Raw genomic sequence first — 17,948 nt, forward strand, 5'->3', positions numbered from 1 at the left:
AAACTGGATTAAAACACTCCCCCAAAGTGGAAGCATCTGGCAAAATTACCATGTCTATGAAATTAGCATGCTATTGAGAATACTACTGTTTTCTGGAAACTTTACTGTTCAGTTTCATCCAAATTGAGGTCAATATTTGGGTAGTTGATTCATTATTAGAGACATTATCCAAACTAATTTGCTTCCTCAAATCAGGTACATAATTTAAATTTACTTTGGCAATTTGTTCTGATAAAAGGATTCACATTCTCAAATTTTCAGTTTCTGGCCAATTACAAATTTGGTTCCTAATTGGTTATATTTCAAGAAAAAGGCATTTTGCATTCACTTTTAGACAATTCCTCTCCAAATTAAATGCTCACAGTCCGTTTTAAATATTCCACAGTGAGTTCCACACAGGTTAGCAGCTGTGTGACGTACTGTCAGATAACGCCTCCTGAATTCTGAATCCAACCCAGCTATCTGCTCTCTGTGTGGTGCCTGAACAGGGCATGTCACCTTCTCCGCCCTATAACCACTGAATCAGCAACGGACCAACTGTACATGCCCGCAGACTGATCCCCATGTGCACGAAGGTTGGAGACAAGTTTGGTCTCATCTTAGCTGGCTACAAATGCAAACCCCTCCCCCTATTCTACTAACCCAGCTAACCGTCCTCTCAAGAAAGGACCCGGGAGCTAACCCATCAAGGCTGGCTGGGACCCAGGCGCTGAATGACACAGTGGCGGGTAAGTGGTACCTCCAACACCTAACCTCCCCACAGCCTCCCGATGCTCAAAGACTCACAAATGAAGTCACTGATGTTGCTCTCCATTTACACGGCTCCTTTCACACCTGATAGAACCCCTTTAAGCCCTTCTTTTTCCTTCTTCCCTCGCCCACCACCACTCTCTCTCCCTCTCAGCCTCTCCTGAGTCTGATCAAGTCAGCCCTCCCCGTCCGTCAAACAAGCACCTGATCACTTGCAGGGATTGTGTAGGGATTCTCTCTCCGCCACGTGCGCCTCAGGACTGGATGTACTGATGGTTCTCAGCCAGCTAGACAGTGTCCTTTCTCTCAGCAGTCAGTACCACCCTAGCTGGCACCCAACATCCAAGGTCAAAAGACCGCTAACTCCCTCCTTTCTCACTCAACTGCATGTTCCCACTGTAATTCAGTTAGTAGAAAGGGCATCTTACTTCTCTCAATTCTCTAAGAGAAACCAAACAAGTCTCTGAGGTAGTAAATATAAAAAAAATTCTGGTAGGATAACTGGAACTAAACAAGGTAAAAACTGTGGTAACACTTGTCTAACTTACTTTACAAAGAATGTAATTAATTGGAACCCCAACAGCTTTCCACTAAAAGCTGTTCACGCGCCACACCAGCCACACCCACACTGTATTTACACACACACACACACACACACACACACACACACACACGCATTAACAAATTAAGGTGACTATTTAAGGATAAGGTCTTAATACATTCAACTGTCCATGGTAACTTTTTTATACAGGTTTTCCTAAATACCTGTTCAATTACTATTCAATCCCTCACAAGAGCTACCACAAGCAAAGCACAAGCACTTAGTCATAGAAAGTCAATCTCAGGTAATAAAACCCATCACTCATCCAAGACAGATGTTGAAGAACGACGTGAAGACCCCATTCAAAGAAGGCATGGCATTTTGGCAAAACTGTCCCTCTCCTGCGCTCAGATTCACCCACTGCCATCGCCCCTTCACCCCCTGAATCTGAGCCAACCATCCAATCTCCATCTACATCTTGCCAAGATGCAGAAGGTGGTGACTTACTAAGAAAAGAATGAGAGTGCTCCCTCTGAGTGTAGGTGGAAAAAAAGTAAACTCATCTCAGACAAATGCAAGGTCTCAACCAACTGGCACGTCCTGGCTCATGTGCTAACGGGAGCTGCTCGGAGGGGCTAGGGGCCACGGTCTCAGGAAGCTCTGGTCCAAGGTGGGAACCAGTGAGGCTGCTGTCATGAGTTGTCACTTGAAATGCATGATGGGAAAGTTGAAGGTGAGACAGCAGATGCTTAGACACAAGAAACCATGTGGTGGTGGGGATCAGACCCACAGCGCCCTCCTCTCTCACTAACCTGCAGTGTTGATGGAAGCCTGGTGAAATGTACAGCCTACAAACGGATGTTAAAGAAGCGTGCGGCCCACGTGCGTGGATGGACACTTTGGCTGGACTTCAGAGTATTCATTCGGGTGACCTTCACGTCATTCAGCTCAGACAACATAGCTCATCATGAGTCAAGCCCACGTCTTACCAACAGCAAGTGCACCTGGTTGGAGGTTAATGCCTGTGGACTGTACATTTCCACTACCGGGAAGGCCCTGGCCTACAAGAGTGCATGCCTGACCATCATCTTGGACAGCAATGTCATTCAAGTGACACAGAATTAAGGTGAGAATCTAGGGGTGGGGATCAAAGACCATGAAACACCCAGAAATCTGTCAGAATCAGGTTGAGACCTTTGGTGTCTTACAAGAAAATACCTTAGAATCCACTCCCCCAAGCCAACTGCCCAACCAACTGAAAGTGGAACACCAAATACCAGACAAATGTAACCAGAGGAAGAAGTCTAACTCCCTCTCCTCCAGCAGCGTGCTGTAACCCCATCGAAGAACCCAGGGGACGTGGGAAAAACCTGAAGTATTCCAAAGCGTGAAAAAATCAAGGTGCAAAGGTCAGCGAGAATGGCCAAGTAAAAGGAGGTAAAAGGAGGTCAGACTGAACAGATGAAACCCACTGACCGCAGGTCTGTAAGATGCTGCTTGGACACTGAGGGTCTTGCCACGTGCTATGGGAACACCATCCCCACTGAGACCGAGCACGGGCTATGCTTTTCCTGATGTCTCTTCGTCAATTACTCATAGTGGGAACCCTCCTTTTTACCTTAATTCTTGCTAAGTGACAAGGATGCTGCAGGGAGATAAAGAAGCTGCAATCAGATAAAGATCCTACATGAAGACAGATGCTGAAACCAGGTAGAGAAGCTCAAGATAAGATGCTACGTTAAGACAGAAGCTCAATAAGATGCTACGTAAGACAAAGCAGCTCAATAAGAGAAGATGCTACGTAAGACAAAGCAGCTCAATAAGACAAGATGCTACATAAGACAAAGCAGCTTAATAAGACAAGATGCCACGTAAGACAAAGCAGCTCAGTAAGAGAAGATGCTACGTAAGACAGAAGCTCAATAAGAGAAGATGCTACGTAAGACAAAGCAGCTCAGTAAGAGAAGATGCTACGTAAGACAGAAGCTCAATAAGAGAAGATGCTACGTAAGACAAAGCAGCTCAGTAAGATGCTGCATGACAAAGATGCTACTGAAGGCAGGAGCCATGGGGCACAGCTACATCCCTTTAGTTAAAGGATGAAGTCACGTGAGGCTTCTTCAACTACAATTTGGAATTAAACGGCAGCCACACCTGGTGACGGCCCTCCTGACTGCCCAGAGCCTGTTGTCAGCGTGTGGCTTCCTGCAATCACCCACTCACTCCAGAATCGTCGTCCTAGGACTGCGGTCAAATGCTGCTGCTCTGCCAGGTCTCACGTCTCCCTAAGCAGGCCAGGTCCTCTCCCTGCCCTGGGACCTCAAGCAGTACTTTTGGCCACGATGGCTAGTGAGCGTCCCTGCAGGCACCACAGCTCGGCCCTGTCTGGGAGCAGCGGCTCCTTTGGAGATCAAGGATGGAGTTGGGGGAGAAAGGCCTGGATTGTCATCACAGGTTTCCACTGTAGGGGAGTCACTTTAAAGCATGTAAGGGCCTGTACTGTGAACAGTAAACATTAGTCAATGCCACACGTTTCTTGAACATTTACTGTGTAAGACCTAAACCTAGGTCAGAGATTTTCAACCTTTCTCATGTCATAGCACATAAGCCAATTAGTAAACTTCTGTGGGCACCAAAATAGACCTTTTTTGCCAATTTGACCTAGAAAATAAGTGAATTTTGACTAATTCATACTGAACAGCCATTGTTGACTCTTGTCATTTCTTATGTGACAGTTAAGGGAGGGTGCGCCACATGCTTTAAAATTCTGCAGCTCACGGGCTGAAAATCGCTGACCTAGTGACAGAGAAGCTAACTGTCCTCCCACAGGAGCTGTGTCCACGTGAAGGCATGTCCCATCCAGCTGGCATGTTGGTCAACGTGAGGCCTCCCCTCAGCCACCACGAGACCCTGAGAACGCGGGTGTCGGTGTCCATCGCAGGCGGGCGGTCGGTCTCCATGTGTCCGCTCCCTCTGCACGTGTGCCTGCCGGGGTCCGAGGGCGGGCCTCCTCTGTTGCCTCCAAAGCACAAATATGTACAGAAGAGAAAAGGACGCGCTTGAAATGTGTGTGAAGGCTTTGCAGGAGGATGTCTGAGGAATGACATGTGTTAACTGCCATTGGAAGTATGCTAAGTTGTCATGTCAAGCCAACACTTCCTGTTGACAAGGTGTGCTAGGTGTGTGGTGAGGCGCATGACTAGATTTCAGCGACATTTCCAAGCTCATGTTTTGAGATCATGATGTTCAGACAAGGTCCTGTGTCATCATGAACCCAGCCACGGCCTTTGCCATGCACGCGGACATTTCTGCGCGGTCACTTTACCTGGAGGGGTCTGTCCCACGGGCACGTGTGGCAGGGCCGGCTGAGCAGGACTCAGGGCTCGCGTCCTCCTTTTCAGGTGTCCCTGTGTGGCAGAAAGGATAGTGAGAGACTGGACACATTGTACTGTGCCAAACCCACTGGTCAGCCTTGTCCACTGACTTAATCCAATTCAAATACTAAGCATTATGGTTCGGGTGCCAGGCCCAAGGTCAGTAGAAGGCAACTGTAACTAAGAAAAAATCAGGCAACGTGTTATCATTGGGTGATAGCCTTACAAACCTCATGGTTCAGTAGCAACTATAATGAACTATAACGACCTACTTGTTGAAAGCGATAGTTTTATTGAAAATGAACACAAACCCTTGCCCAGAGATTGAAGCATTGTTGGGCTGTGATATGCTTTTATATAAAAAACAAACAAACAACTAAACACAACACCCAAAAAACCACCTTAAGGCGGACTTCTACTTGAAACTATTGAAACAGCCTGTACTTCACAGCATTGCGTGATTTTACAGACTGGAGACCCGCCCAGCAGCAGGCCTGCCTCCAGTAGCTGTGTGATCGGAGGCCAAAACCTAATGGCCCTGCCTCAGACCTCCCGCCATCAGCCCGCCATCAGCTGTCTTCCAAAGTCACAATAACCCGCACAAGGAACTCTCTGGTTCGTGCCAGAGCAGACCACACTGAACAGGGTCTCCATGCCCTGCCCACAGGTCCACGTGGCATCAGAGCTGGTCTCCCTCATCTGCTAGTGGAAGGACGCCCGGGCTTCTGTGCGCTCACCTGGCAGTCCACCCCCGGGCCTGCAGCTCCGCTGCGTTCAAGATGGAGGCCAACAAGCCTGCACTGGAAAAAGCGGACAGTCAGTCCAGTCCCAGGTAATCCCAACCCACCAGTTCCCACGCTAACTCCTACACCCCGCGGGCCCCTGGTTTCCTACCTGCAGGCTAAGCCCACATTCCTCCGTCCCCTTGTAAATAACTAGAGGCCCAGTGCACCCACAGGTGCAGTCCCTTGGCCTGGCCGGTGCCTGGGGCTGTGGGAGGCTGGCTGTAGTCTGCCCCCTGGCGGTCAGTGTGCATCCTAGTGCCTGGTTGAGTCTCTTAGGCTCTTACACGTGCAGAGGTACACGTCCATGACTACATAGTCTAACACACGTGTTACTTTTTAGCTTTCCTTCCTGGCTGCAAACTGATGCCTCGCCTCTGGGCTCCTCAGCGAACCCAAGTGACACAGTGGATATAGTTCCAACTGTCCTTCAGGGTCTGAGGAGCCCGTCCCACCCCCAGCCAGGCCCCAAGTGGAAGGGAAGTCCTTACCTGCGGGCGTGAAGCGATGGTCACTCCCAGATCGTGGCCACTGGTCACAGGCAGAGCCCTGGATAAGCATACCAGGGCGGGCTTCCTGTTCCACACGCGTGATCCCTGCCAGCTTCCTCACTACGTGGCCTCACAAGCCCTCTCGGCCCCTCCCAGCCCTGCAGGTATGTAGGCCCAGCAGGTACAGAGACCGTGTGCCTCTCAGCTCACCACCTAAACGCATGCGTGTGTGGAGGCTGTTACAACCACCAAGGCACAGCACGAAGGTTGAACGCTGGTCCGTCCTCAGAGAAAGGCCCAGAATGCACTGCTCAGCAGGCTCACCTCACGCCCACAGAATAAACCCAACAAGAGAACGATCCCAGCCTCGCTCTGACCTCAACAAAACCAACAGCAAGAACACAGTCCCTCAGTGTGACTCTATGCATTTATTAGCGAATATTAACGCAGCAGAGAGGACAGCTCACAAACACGCTACAGTTTCACGAGACAGTGCAGGAAGAGAGACTAAGGACAACAGTATCCTAGGGTCTTGGTGGACGCATTCCTGGGGGAGGTGGACCTGGAAGATAAACAAGCCTGCATGAGACAATCATCAGAGGCGCACCCGAAATGCAGGGACCTGTGAGCCAACTCACCTCGGATCCCGGGGGGCGGGGGCCTCATTCCCGGAGGAGGCATACCGATCGGGGTCCCTCGAGTAGGGGGAAGCCCAATGGGTGGGCCCATGGGCGGTCTCATTCCCGGCGGTGGAGCCATAATGCCTGGGACAGGAAAGCAGCAGGAATGACCAAGGAATAGGAAAACACCGGACCGACAGAAAGCTGAAACCAACTTGGCTGAGGAGCGACCTGCCACTCAAGCTCCCGGAGCCTCGCACTGGAGGCCAGGAGAGGGGGAGTCTGTCCCTGGCCAGACCCTGCACCGGGCCCTCCCTCTGTACCCCTGTCCGTGGTGCTCTGCTGTCAGGCCCACCCCTCTAGGAGCCGAGAGACTTTGCTTGTCATCAATTCCTTACCTGGAGGGGGGGTTGCCCGGCCCACAGGGGTGGGGGGCGTCCCCCGCCCTGGGGGGTACTGAGTCGGGGCTCCAGCAATGCTGGCCGTGGCCGCCACCGCGGCAGCCGCGACGGTGCCTCGTCCCTGTGGAGTCATCACCTGGGAAGGACGCCAGAAACACCCAGGTCAGGCACGTCCTCCCTCATTGGAACAGAAAACCGATGGGGTGACGCGCATCAGCTGCCAGCACCCAGGGCACAGCGTGCGTCTCCCATGCCCGTCTGAGAACACTGTGCTGGGCCAGCACCTCCTTTCTCGCGCCTGTGCAGCTTGTGCAGCTCCTCCCTGCGGCTGCGGTCTCTGCGCTCCCAGAGGCTGCTGTGGGGGCGGGGCCCCTCCACGCCCACTCCTCTGGCCCTGGACGCGTCCCCCAGAGCACCAGACCTTTCCCTGTTTCCTCACCTGCTGGGAGGGTCCCCCTACCCCTCGGACAGGGCCTGCTAATCCCGCAGGAGCCTGTGGAATAGGAACGCCAGCTGGTACGCCTCTGCCAGCTGCCCTGCCAACCCCAGGGCCTCCTGCAGCCCCGGCCAGGGGGACGCGAGCGATGCCAGTCTGAAACCAGGAAGAATAGCTCTAAGTCAAAGGACCATCGCAGTGATGTCCTCCTTCCTTCCATCATCCCGGATGGGCAGGTATGCCACCACTTCCCAAGCTTGGTCTCCCGCGTGTTAAAGGACACCGGCGTCACACAGTGCTATTTACAGGGCTGCCGACACCCCACACGGCAGCCCCCTTTTCTACGGGGTGCCCCGCACGGAAGGAAAGGCTGTGTCACCGCCAGACGTGAAGTCAGGCAGGGCACATGGGCCTGGGACTCGTGCTGCCGGGCCCTGCACAGCCCACCATGCTGCCCAGCTGGCTCGCCCCGCTCTGTGCTGCTTACATCCTTGGGGGGCGGGCCCTCCACTGTCATGGACACCAGGTTCTCCCCGCGCAGCAGCACGAGGCCCAGCACCCGCTTCTCCTCTCGCTCGGGCTGCTTGGCGTTCTTGGGCCTGCAAACCGGAAGTCAGCTTCAGGAGGGCGTCTGGGGCTGTGCGCCCCCCTCAAAACGAGGACACACCCTGGGTGAGGATTCACCGGAGCCCATGCAGACGCTGCTTTGCGAAGAGATGCGATTGACTTGGCTACGACCATCAGGCAAATTAAAGCCTCATCGTTCATGTTACGACAGGAAAGTCTTAAAATCATTGTAACTGAACAATCTTCACGGGTAACCAACCAGGAAGCATGGAACAGTCGTCAAAAAGGGATGTCAACAGGTAAAGAGGTTTTGAACAATAATGGTGACATCCCGGCCTCCCCACTTCCCTACAAATGGCTGTGGGAATGGGTTCCAGTTTCCTGTCAGCAACAAGACAGGGTGGGGGAAGCAGGACCCGTGTTCCTATGGGAGGCGGCCATCAGGCTCCTCTTGGAGCACAGGAAAGCTGTGACAGCGCCCCCATCAGGAAACAGAAGGCGGCCCACGTGTACGTCGCTAGGGGGGCGGTCCCTGTGCTGAGCAGCGTGCACACAGACTCCGTGTCCTCCCGTCTGGCTGGTGTGGCTCCCTGGCTGAGGGCCACCCCTGACCCTGGAGATCATGGTTCATTCCCAGGCCTGGTCCCCAGGAGGGGCGGGCGGGAGGCTCTGATCTAGGATGATCAGGGAAGTTTCTGCCTGTATCTCCCCCACCCTTCCTCTCTGACATCAACAGGAAACTAAGAAAATAGAGAGGATCCCCGTGCCCTGTGTGTGTGTGAGGCGGGGGGGGGGCTCACTTGATCTTGCGGAACTCGTCGCAGTCACAGAGGATGAGGTTCATGTGCTTGTCGAAGGCCTTGAAGGTGCCGATGAAGGTGCGGCCGTCCTGCAGGATGCAGCGCATGCGGTAGTCGATGTGCTGCAGCATCTTGCTGCTCTTGCCCACCGTCTGCGGGGACAGGTCCCAAACAGGTCACCCCGCCTGTCACCCACATTCCCTCCCCGCCCCCATGTGGACACCCTGCTGAGGACCCTCCTCCTCGGACCCTGCCTCTGCCCTGCCCTCCTGACTCACCTCCCCAGTGGGCTCTGCATCCCAGGCCCTTCCTCCTGCAGACGGGAAACCCCTCCTCCTGTCAGCACATGCTGCCGCCCGCACCCCCATCCCTCCAGTTCCTTGGAGGCTGTGCTTGTGGCATGTGACTCAAGCCCCTTCCCAAGGTTTCTCTCCATCACCCTCCTCTGACGTCTCACTGATGTGCCCACACCTCCTGCGGCCCTTTGGGGAGACCTGTCCCTCTGGATGTGCCCTCCAACAGCAGCTGCCCCAGGCTCTGGCTAACAATCCCCGGCCCTCCACACCCCCATGCCCCATGCCCCGCTCACCATGGTTGCGGTGCCACCACGTGCCCGTGCACGGCAAAGTGTGGGATCCGAGACCTAAGGAGAGGCTACAGACAAAGGGGTGACGCGGGCTCTGCTACGAACAAGCAAGCTGGCAGGAGCTCCGGCAGAGGGGGCGCCTGCAGAGGAAAGCAGGGTTGAGCTGCTGCCCTCCTTTCAGCATGGAAATCACTGAAAAAGGCACCAAGCCCCCCACAGCCCCGGCTCCCCGATTTCCTGCTCACCTTCAGCACGCTGTCAGCATGACTTTACATCGTCCCACATCCCGTGACTGTCCCTGTGCACTGCCTGCTGCCTCTGCCCCCATCTGTTCACCCCCCCCCACCCAACTTCACCCTTCAGCTCTCCAGGCCCCAGGGGAGCCTTTAGCTCTCATTCTGCAGCGACTGTCTTGCTCCCCTTACTCACAAGTGCTTCGTACTCTGGACCCGAGTTCATGACAAGTCATCTCAACTTCAGCAGATACCAGATCGCTCAAAAATTACTTCCTCCAGAACCTTGCTTCTCCCCTGCAGTGCTTCCTTAGGCACGATCCCTCAAACCAGCCCCCAAACCCCCAGTCCACGCGGCTCTAGCACCTTTAATCTAGCATCTCCCCATCACCCAGGTAGGTACGTCCTCAGAGACAAGAATGACTATGTCCCCATGTCTGATGTGTGATATTGACAAGTCTAACCAGCCAGTGAGGCCCCACAATCAATGCCGTTACTGAGCCAAACCCACGTGTGAATTAGGCAGCTCGTGACAGGATTCTCTGTGGGAATCCTCAGCTAGGCCCGCTCTTCCTTAATGGGAGGGCCTTGAACTTTCAGCCTAGTTCCCTCGACCCTAAATTTAGGTCCCCCAATCCTAACACCCTCACGAGGAGACATCACTGCACAAGGATGGACTTATGCCAATGGTGAAGGGGAACAAACGTCTGTGGAACAAGCAGACAGAGGTCATGGCGTCACCTCGCGATGCACCAGCCGGCGGCAGCTGTCTTTCCGTCCCAGGCACCTCGCCCACCATGCCCCCAGGTCCCTGATGCTAACTAACCCCCGGGGATCCTCACAGAAACAAGTTCTCGGCCTTTTGGAAAAGTGCGGGCTTTCAAATGACTGAACTGCATGAAAAACGAAAGCTTCTGCACGTCAAACATGGTCTGTTTGCCAAGACACACCCCTCAGTACTCACTGGAACCTAGAAAAAGACTCACCATGCACGTGCAAAAAAAGCTAACAATGAACCGCAAACTTTTCCCATGAAATGCCAGGTCCAACTACAAAACTTACTGATCAGGAACAGTAAGACCCCGACGTGGTCCTGCTATCAGCACCTTTCCTTCTGATGGCACCTCCTCACTCACCCTGCAGTGCCTGACAGACCCCACCCTCGTTTAAGAGGCCAATGAATCTGAACAACACACAACTAATGCTCTCACCAGGGCAAACTAGAAAAAAATAGACAAAGCATAAATCAGAGTGGACTGTCATTCACTCTATGAATGATAATCATGAGGGCTGTGTAAGAAAATGAGCATTCATGACATACACATCAGTGAAATAGGAAATAAATTAGTTTTAAGGGCAAGATCCCACCCCTACCTACATCTTCCACACAAAAGTGGGGAAAACAAATCCCAGCCTCATGCTGTGGCTGATGATGGGCATAAAGCTGGGGATTTACTTCCATTTTCTGGCTGCCACTCACATGCTTTAATCACGCAAAAGCAAGTAGGACCGCTATTCACATGCAGAACTGACGGGAAGGTGATCCTGGGCCTGACGCTGACCCCACCCCCTGCGGATTCAGGCCCTGCAGGCTTCTCGCCAGCCTTGCCTCCTGGCCACCCCTCCTCCTGCATGGCCACCAGACAGCAGCAAGCCTGTGGGTGTGGCCGTCAGGAGCGCGCATCGCCAGGCAGGCAAGCTGCTGGTCTGGGACCTGCTCCATCCACAACTAGTGTAGGTGCAGCCAGCACTGCAGTCACAGAGTGATGGCCACCTGCAGACATCAGGGTCTGACTGCCATGATCTACGTGGGCTCTGCCCTGTCTGCCTGACCAGGAGGCAGGAAGCCCCTGGTACCTGCCGTGGGCGGACCCCGTGCTCCGGGACGGCAGGCCAGGACCTGCCCACTGTCTGGTGGGTTCTGTGGTCGCAGTGCGTGTGGGCACCACTGCAGCATGCGGGTGGGCATCTATGTTGTCTCCTTTGCCTTACCACTGGAAAGACAGCCACAAACAGGCTTCGTAACTGGGGTGGAGGGATAAAATGTAGAAACAGAAAATGAAATTCTAGCAGGAAACTCACCTGTAACCCCCTTCATCTGTCTCAGTTTCTAAAAAGCACATTAAACCCTTTGCACTGAGGTCATTCCAATCTTAAAAGTCACAAAGGAAAAACAAAGCATTAAATCAGAATTAAAACATGGAATGGGTTTTTCCTAAAAATGCAAGCAGTCAACATAAACAGACAAACTGCAAATAAATGGACAGCACATGGAAATCATAGATAATGTCTTTATTACGTCGTCACCTGACGGAAATACATGGGTGCGAACAGAAAGGAAGAAAGGGCAAATCAAAAGGCAGGAGGCGGGGCCCCACTGCGAAGGGGCGGGGCGCCCCCCGGAGGCGGAGCTACGCTAAGCGGGGCGGCGCCTGCCTGGCCAGGAGGCTGGGTACCCTGGGCAGGTGCCTTAGCAACTGCGCAGCTTCCGGTCCCTGTGCACCCCCGCACCCCCGCAGTGACCGTTTAACGCAAAGCAAAGCACTGCTCTATGCAAACTGCCAGCACAAGGCTCCAATCTCACCGGCGGAGGATTCTAGAACATTCCTTAGCCAGACACTCAGCGGGCGTCTGTGTGCTTTCGCGTCATGGTCCCGTGGAGCGTGGAGCCCCGACCTGCGTGCAGGCGGCCGGAGGGACGGGGTCCTCCTCCTGCGAACCCCTCCCCAGTGCTCCTGAGGCCGACACCCGCGCCCCGCCCTGCAGCTCGCTGCTGACCGTGCCTCGCGCTTCAAACCTGGTCTCCGCTCCGCGTCGGCTCGGGGACGAGGGCTCTAGCCGCCCCGGGGCGTCTCGGCCAGGAAGGCCTGGCGCAGCTCGGCCTGGAAGTCCAGGAAGTCCACGAGGGGCGCGGGCTGCCGCGGGGAAGGCCGCGGGTTCAGCGGGCACCTGGGGAGCAGAGCAGGGTCAGGAGGCCGCACCCCCCTGGAGCGCACCCCCCCCCCGGGCTGATGCCTGGACAGCTCTGCCGTCCCACCCAGATGTGGCCACAGGACACCGGGGACCCTCCCTCCTGCCGGGCAGCCTGCGGGGGGTGGGGGGCACAGGCCCGCAGCAATGGCGGCCCAGCTGCGCAGGGCGCACGATCGGGTCTGGGGCAGGTCTGGGGCGAGGCCCACGGGCCGGGACGACGCCCTGGGCTCCCTGCGACCGAGGGTTGGAGTGGGAGGAAGGAGGGGCGCAGGGGGGCGGGAGACTCACACGCGCGCGCCCAGCGAGGCCGTCCTGCGCCGCTTCACCTGCACCGCCGCCTCGGGCGCCTGCTGCTCGGGCCGTCGCTGGGGCAGGCGGTCCCTGCAGACAGGAGGGCGTTAGCTGCGGGCCGGTCTCCGTCCGCCCCGAGGACCCTCCTCCCGCAGGAGGCCGCACGTCGGAGACCCTGGGGGCCAGAAACGAAGCCCAAGCGGACGGACACCCTCATCGCCGCGTGGGAGCCGCCGTGTAGACACAGCCCTTCCCCGCAGGCAGGGCCGGGAAAGCGCCCCGAGACCCTGTCAGAGGGGGCGCTTCTTCGGGTACAACAGGCGGCCAGCTCCCGTGACACGTCCCCGGGGGCGCCCCCTCGCAGGGCTCCTAGAGCTGCAGGGCGGAGGCGGGACAAAGGGAGGCGGGAGCAGCGGCCGCCATCTTAGGGCCTCGACTGCAGCGCTGCTCCCAAAATGGCCGCCCGAGCAGCTCCACAAAATGGCCGACACACAAAATGGCCGCCTCGGAAAATGGCCGCCTCACAAAATGGCCGCCACAGGCGCCAAATCCGCCACGTGGCCCTTCCTGTTGGAAGGCACAGGAGCCCCTCCTCACCATGGAACTTCAAAAACGCTCCTTCCCAAAGGACGGACGGACGGACGGCCCTGCCGGAGCCTGGAAGACAGCGCCCCATCTCCCGCCCTCGGCTGGTTCACACCCGTTAGCCCCAGCCTAAGCGGACAAAGGGGGCGCCAGCCACCCCTCACATCGTCCTATGGCTTCAAAGCCGTGTTCTGACCAAGGCCCTTTCACAAACTAGGGGCGCTTCCCCTCAGGTTTATTAATTTTTAACGCGTCACCGTAAAGGCCTCTGCCTCACCCACCACGTTGCGGGAACCTGCAGGGACCACCTATTGTCCAGAACTTCCTGCGCCGCAATGAAAGGACCAAACCCAGTGGAAAGCTATTCTCCCAAAAATGCAAATTTCCGTCAGCGCGAAAAATAAAGGTGCGCAGCACCGTCACTGGAAAAGCGCCCACTGAAACTGCAGAGCCTCCCGCCCCTCACACCTGGGGCGCAGATGTGGGGGGCCTCGGGCACACCCTGAAAATGTCCTCCCCGGGCGGACACGCGCTCCCCGGCGGACCGAGCCCGGCCCTGGCACAGGAAAACGGATGGAATGGCCCCTCCGCGCTCGCAGCGGCCAACCCTCGCCCCCGCCCGTGGGAACACCCGTTGGGAAATGCTGAAATGCCTTCTGGAACCTTCCTTTACTGCATCGCACCCCCAGACACCAACATTTCACATAAGCATTTAAGGGGGGAAATGTTCTACATACACAATGCAAATTTTGTTTCCAAATAAACTTTAAAAACCTATGCGGATACACAGAATAGCAGATTAAGATCCCACAATGGTTTTCCTAATTTAATATTTAACGAAACGTTTTCCCTTTATATCCACACCCCCCCCCAAAAAAAAACCCACAACTGAAATCTCAATGAAACCTAACAGCGGAAACCCCAGGGCCCGGGAGCGCGCCCGCCTGCAGCTTTTCCCACAAACGTGAGAAAACCGGTTCGCGCAGAACGAACGCGCGCGGGGGCTTCTGGGGGCCCGGCCCGAGGACAAAGAACGGCCCGCGGCTCGGCCCTCGCGGCGGGGACAAAAGGGACTCGCCACGGCGGCCAAAATAATGAGAAAACCGCACAGAACCATAAGCCTCGCCCCACAGCCACCCCGGGGCCCCTCCCACCGGCCCAGCCCCGTCCTCGGGGTCCTCCCCGGGGGCCGCCACGCGCACCGCCACGTCTCCCGCCGCGAAGCCACCAGCCAATGAGGCGGCGGGATCGGCCGCGAGTGAGATCCGGGCGCAGACCGGGCCCTGCCGTGGCCTCCCCGGGGACAGAGCGCCCAGAACAAAGCCCGGGTGCGGGCTGACGCCTTTCCCAAGGTCAATTACTTCCCAACCCGCACAACCAGCTGTACTGGGTGCGAGCGATGGGGGGGGGGAAGGGGGGAACAAACACTTCGAAATCCTGTAAAAAACAAACAAAACCCTTTCGTAAAGGCCCCCCACCAAGGTCCTCTCACCACGCGCTCTCCCGGCCCCTCCACTTCCAGAACGGTGCCGCGGAACCATGGAAGCAACAAAAACCCACTTCCAATCCCCCAGCGACCTGGACCCGGCTCCCCGCTTTTCCGATCCTCTCCTCGCCTATTCTCCTGCGTCCCCGACCCCCCCCACCCCGCCTCATACACCCATCTATAAAGGTGACGTCATGCACGGACGATCCGAAGGCTGAGGACCGCTCCCGACGCCTATGGGTGACACCGTGCGGCATTCCAGAACCTGGGAAGGGGGGAGGTCTTATAGGAAGGGGCCGCTGCGGGAAAAGGTAGCCGGATCCGCCCTGAGGAGAGAACGTGAAAGTTAGGTTGCTCGGCATGCACTCCAAGGGCAAACCTGCAAAAAGAGAAAGAAAACTTCGTGGCGTCAGAACACCGTCTTAAAAAGCCGTCCGCCCCCGACGCGGGGGGCTGCCTTACCTTTCTCTCTCGCCCTGCGGGCCTCCCCTCGCTCTTCTGGGTGCTCTTGCAGCAGGCGGACCGCCATCGCAGGCGTCGCCGCAGCACAAAGCGCCCGCCTCCTCGCCCTCCGCATTGTCCTGCGGGGAGGGGGGGGCTGCCGCGTGGCACAGGCCGCGCCGGCGGCCCGCGTCCACCCTCCGCCTCCCTCCCGCCACTGCGCCGCTGCGGGGCGGAGGCAGCGACTTTAAACCGGCGAAGGGGGGTGGCTGCGTGCCGCGCCGGGCGGAGCCTGCGCAGAACCCCTCCCCCCGAAGCCCGCCCACTGCAGCTCGCTGCGCCTGCGCAGGACCCCACCCTCTGCCACTGCGGCACTTTGGCGAGGGAGGGGGGTATCCGTCCGCCCCCGAGGGCCCACCCCCCTCTGCTCTGCGCAGGCGCAGGGCACCGCACCTCCCCCACTGCGGCACAGGGACGGGTGGGCGGAGGTCCCCCCCTGCCTTTGGCGCCTGCGCCCTGCACGCCCCGCGCCACTGCGGCGGCGGCCATCTTTGAGGCGCTGCACAAAGGCTGAGATGCGCCACCCCAAATCCGCGCACCCGGCCCCGCCGCCTTCGGACAACTTATACCAAAAGCCTGTATCCCCGAAGCGGCCAAAGACTAACCAGCGCATCGCATCCCCGAGCCGCTTGGCACGTTCTGGCGATGCCAGAAGTCAGCTCCGCACACCGAGCCCCCAATCGCACACCGAGTCCCTCTTGGCTATCCTTCCGGCCGCGGGTACCACGCGACGGGAGGACCCAGGAGCCAAACAGAAGCACGGGAACCCTTTCCCACGTTCGCGGGCCACCCCTTCTGCACAAGGTGGGGGCACCAGATAGATCATCACGCCACACAAAACAGAATGTCCCGCTGGGGTCCCCCACAATCGGACCTTCTCTCCAAAGTGACGTCAGCGCCAGGCGGGCGGCCATCCATGCGCCGCAGCCACCGCCTTGGCAACCGCTGCACCGCAATTCCACCTCCGCCACCGCGGCCCCTGCACCGCAATTCCACCTCCGCCACCGCCACCGCGGCCCCTGCACCGCAATTCCACCTCCGCCACCGCCACCGCCACCGCGGCCCCTGCACCGCAATTCCACCTCCGCCACCGCGGCCCCTGCACCGCAATTCCACCTCCGCCACCGCCATCACGGCCCTGGCACCGCAATTCCACCTCCGCCATCGCGGCCCCGGCCCCGAGCGAGCGCCTCCGCCATGGCGCCGCTGCACCAGCCCCGCCGCCACCACATCGCATTCTCCGCCGCAGCCCCGAGCCCCGTCGCCAGCCCCCTGTCCACCACCATCACGCCACCACTCCCAAAGCATCCGCTCCCGGGGCGCTCCCCCGCCGCCTGCTCGCACCTTGGCCGCAGCTGGCGTGGGGCACGCAGACCCTCCAACCGCTGCTGTGGCCGCCCCTCGCCACCGAGGCCATTATTACCACCCACGCTCCGCCCCCTCACGCCACCGCGGTCAGCCCACCCGCATCCCCCTCCCCGCGCCCGCCCACCCCTACCCCCACCCCCACTCCCACCCCTACCCCCATCCCCACCCCGCCCTTTGCAGCCGTGGCAGGGTCCCCCGCCCCCACCCCCACCCCTACCCCCGCCCCCGCCCCGGCCTGCGCTCTCAAGGACAAAGGGACACCCTGCAGAGGACCCGCTCGAAGCCGCGCTTTGCCGCAGAACGGCCGAGGCGCGCGCCTCTGGTCCAAAGGGGACCCCCGCGACTCCCCAAAACAAAGGCCTTTTCGGTCCGGGATTTCCACCCCCCGCCGCCCCCATTTAGACCAAACACACCCCGGGTCCTGCAACCTGGGAGGATGGGGCCTAGAAAGGGCCTGTTCCCCGGGCATCCGAGGCTGACCTGGCCCGGTCCATCGCGCCGCTGGCCGCAGCTCACACGGAGACGTCAGGCATCTCCGGCGGCCGCTCCGCTCTGCGCGGGGTTCGCCGCCGCAGCGCCCCCAGAACGCGCCAGCCGGTCCGGTCTGCGCATGCGCCCCCCTCCGCACCCCCGAACTCCCCCCCCGAGCCCCACGCATGCGCGGCAACTCGCCGCAGTGCCGCGTTCTTGCCGCAGTGTGGGGCGCCTGCGCCGTGCCCGCCTGCGATAACGGGGGGCTGGGGGGCTGGGGTCCACCCGCCCGCGGGGCACCCCCCGGGGTGAAAGACAATGGCTCCCTGTTTTGAAATGCGTTGTCAAACGTTCAGGAAATCATCATTCTTGCTTCCCAACAAACAAAACATCTTGCGGGCACCACCGGCCCATCGATCCTGAGGCGCCATCGCCCCCACCCTGTCCGCCCAGAGACCCCCCCAGAGAGCTGCGGCTTTGAAAACAAGTCCCATTTGGGGGGGGGGGGCGGGCAGATCAGCTAATCGATGCAAACACGCGAGCTGTTTCGAACCCCTATCCCGTAGCAGGCAGAACCCCAAGAGCCTGCGTTGTTCGCATTCCGTGAGGTCCCCCCCCCCTTTCCCTAGTTGCTACTTTAAATGGTGAAAACGAATGCCAAGACCCTCCAATTCGATCAAACTCTCCAGCAA

At 57.9% G+C, this 17,948-nt stretch overlaps 1 protein-coding gene across 7 annotated transcripts; it reads right to left on the reverse strand.

Moving 5' to 3' along the window:
• Positions 1-6,346: 6,346 nt before the first annotated feature.
• Positions 6,347-16,795, reverse strand: SNRPN (small nuclear ribonucleoprotein polypeptide N). 7 transcript variants are annotated; one of them, XM_080651489.1, is made up of 10 exons: positions 16,762-16,795; positions 12,843-12,935; positions 12,379-12,530; positions 9,352-9,416; positions 8,763-8,914; positions 7,883-7,994; positions 7,399-7,551; positions 6,957-7,095; positions 6,577-6,702; positions 6,347-6,500 (listed from the first exon to the last, which is right to left on the reverse strand). In XM_080651489.1, exons 4-10 carry the CDS (start codon positions 9,352-9,354, stop codon positions 6,463-6,465), a joined length of 723 nt encoding a protein of 240 aa, XP_080507615.1. In that variant the 5' UTR covers positions 9,355-9,416; positions 12,379-12,530; positions 12,843-12,935; positions 16,762-16,795; the 3' UTR covers positions 6,347-6,462. The 7 variants fall into 7 exon arrangements, with proteins under 7 accessions (XP_080507615.1, XP_080507613.1, XP_080507614.1 ...); XM_080651487.1 differs by having other exon boundaries at positions 9,352-9,488; positions 16,762-16,794; XM_080651488.1 differs by lacking the exons at positions 12,843-12,935; positions 16,762-16,795 and having other exon boundaries at positions 9,352-9,488; positions 12,360-12,402.
• Positions 16,796-17,948: the final 1,153 nt, after the last annotated feature.

The sequence above is a fragment of the Plecotus auritus genome (genome assembly GCF_963455305.1).
Source record: "Plecotus auritus genome assembly, chromosome: 15".
NCBI classification, from domain to species: domain Eukaryota; kingdom Metazoa; phylum Chordata; class Mammalia; order Chiroptera; family Vespertilionidae; genus Plecotus; species Plecotus auritus.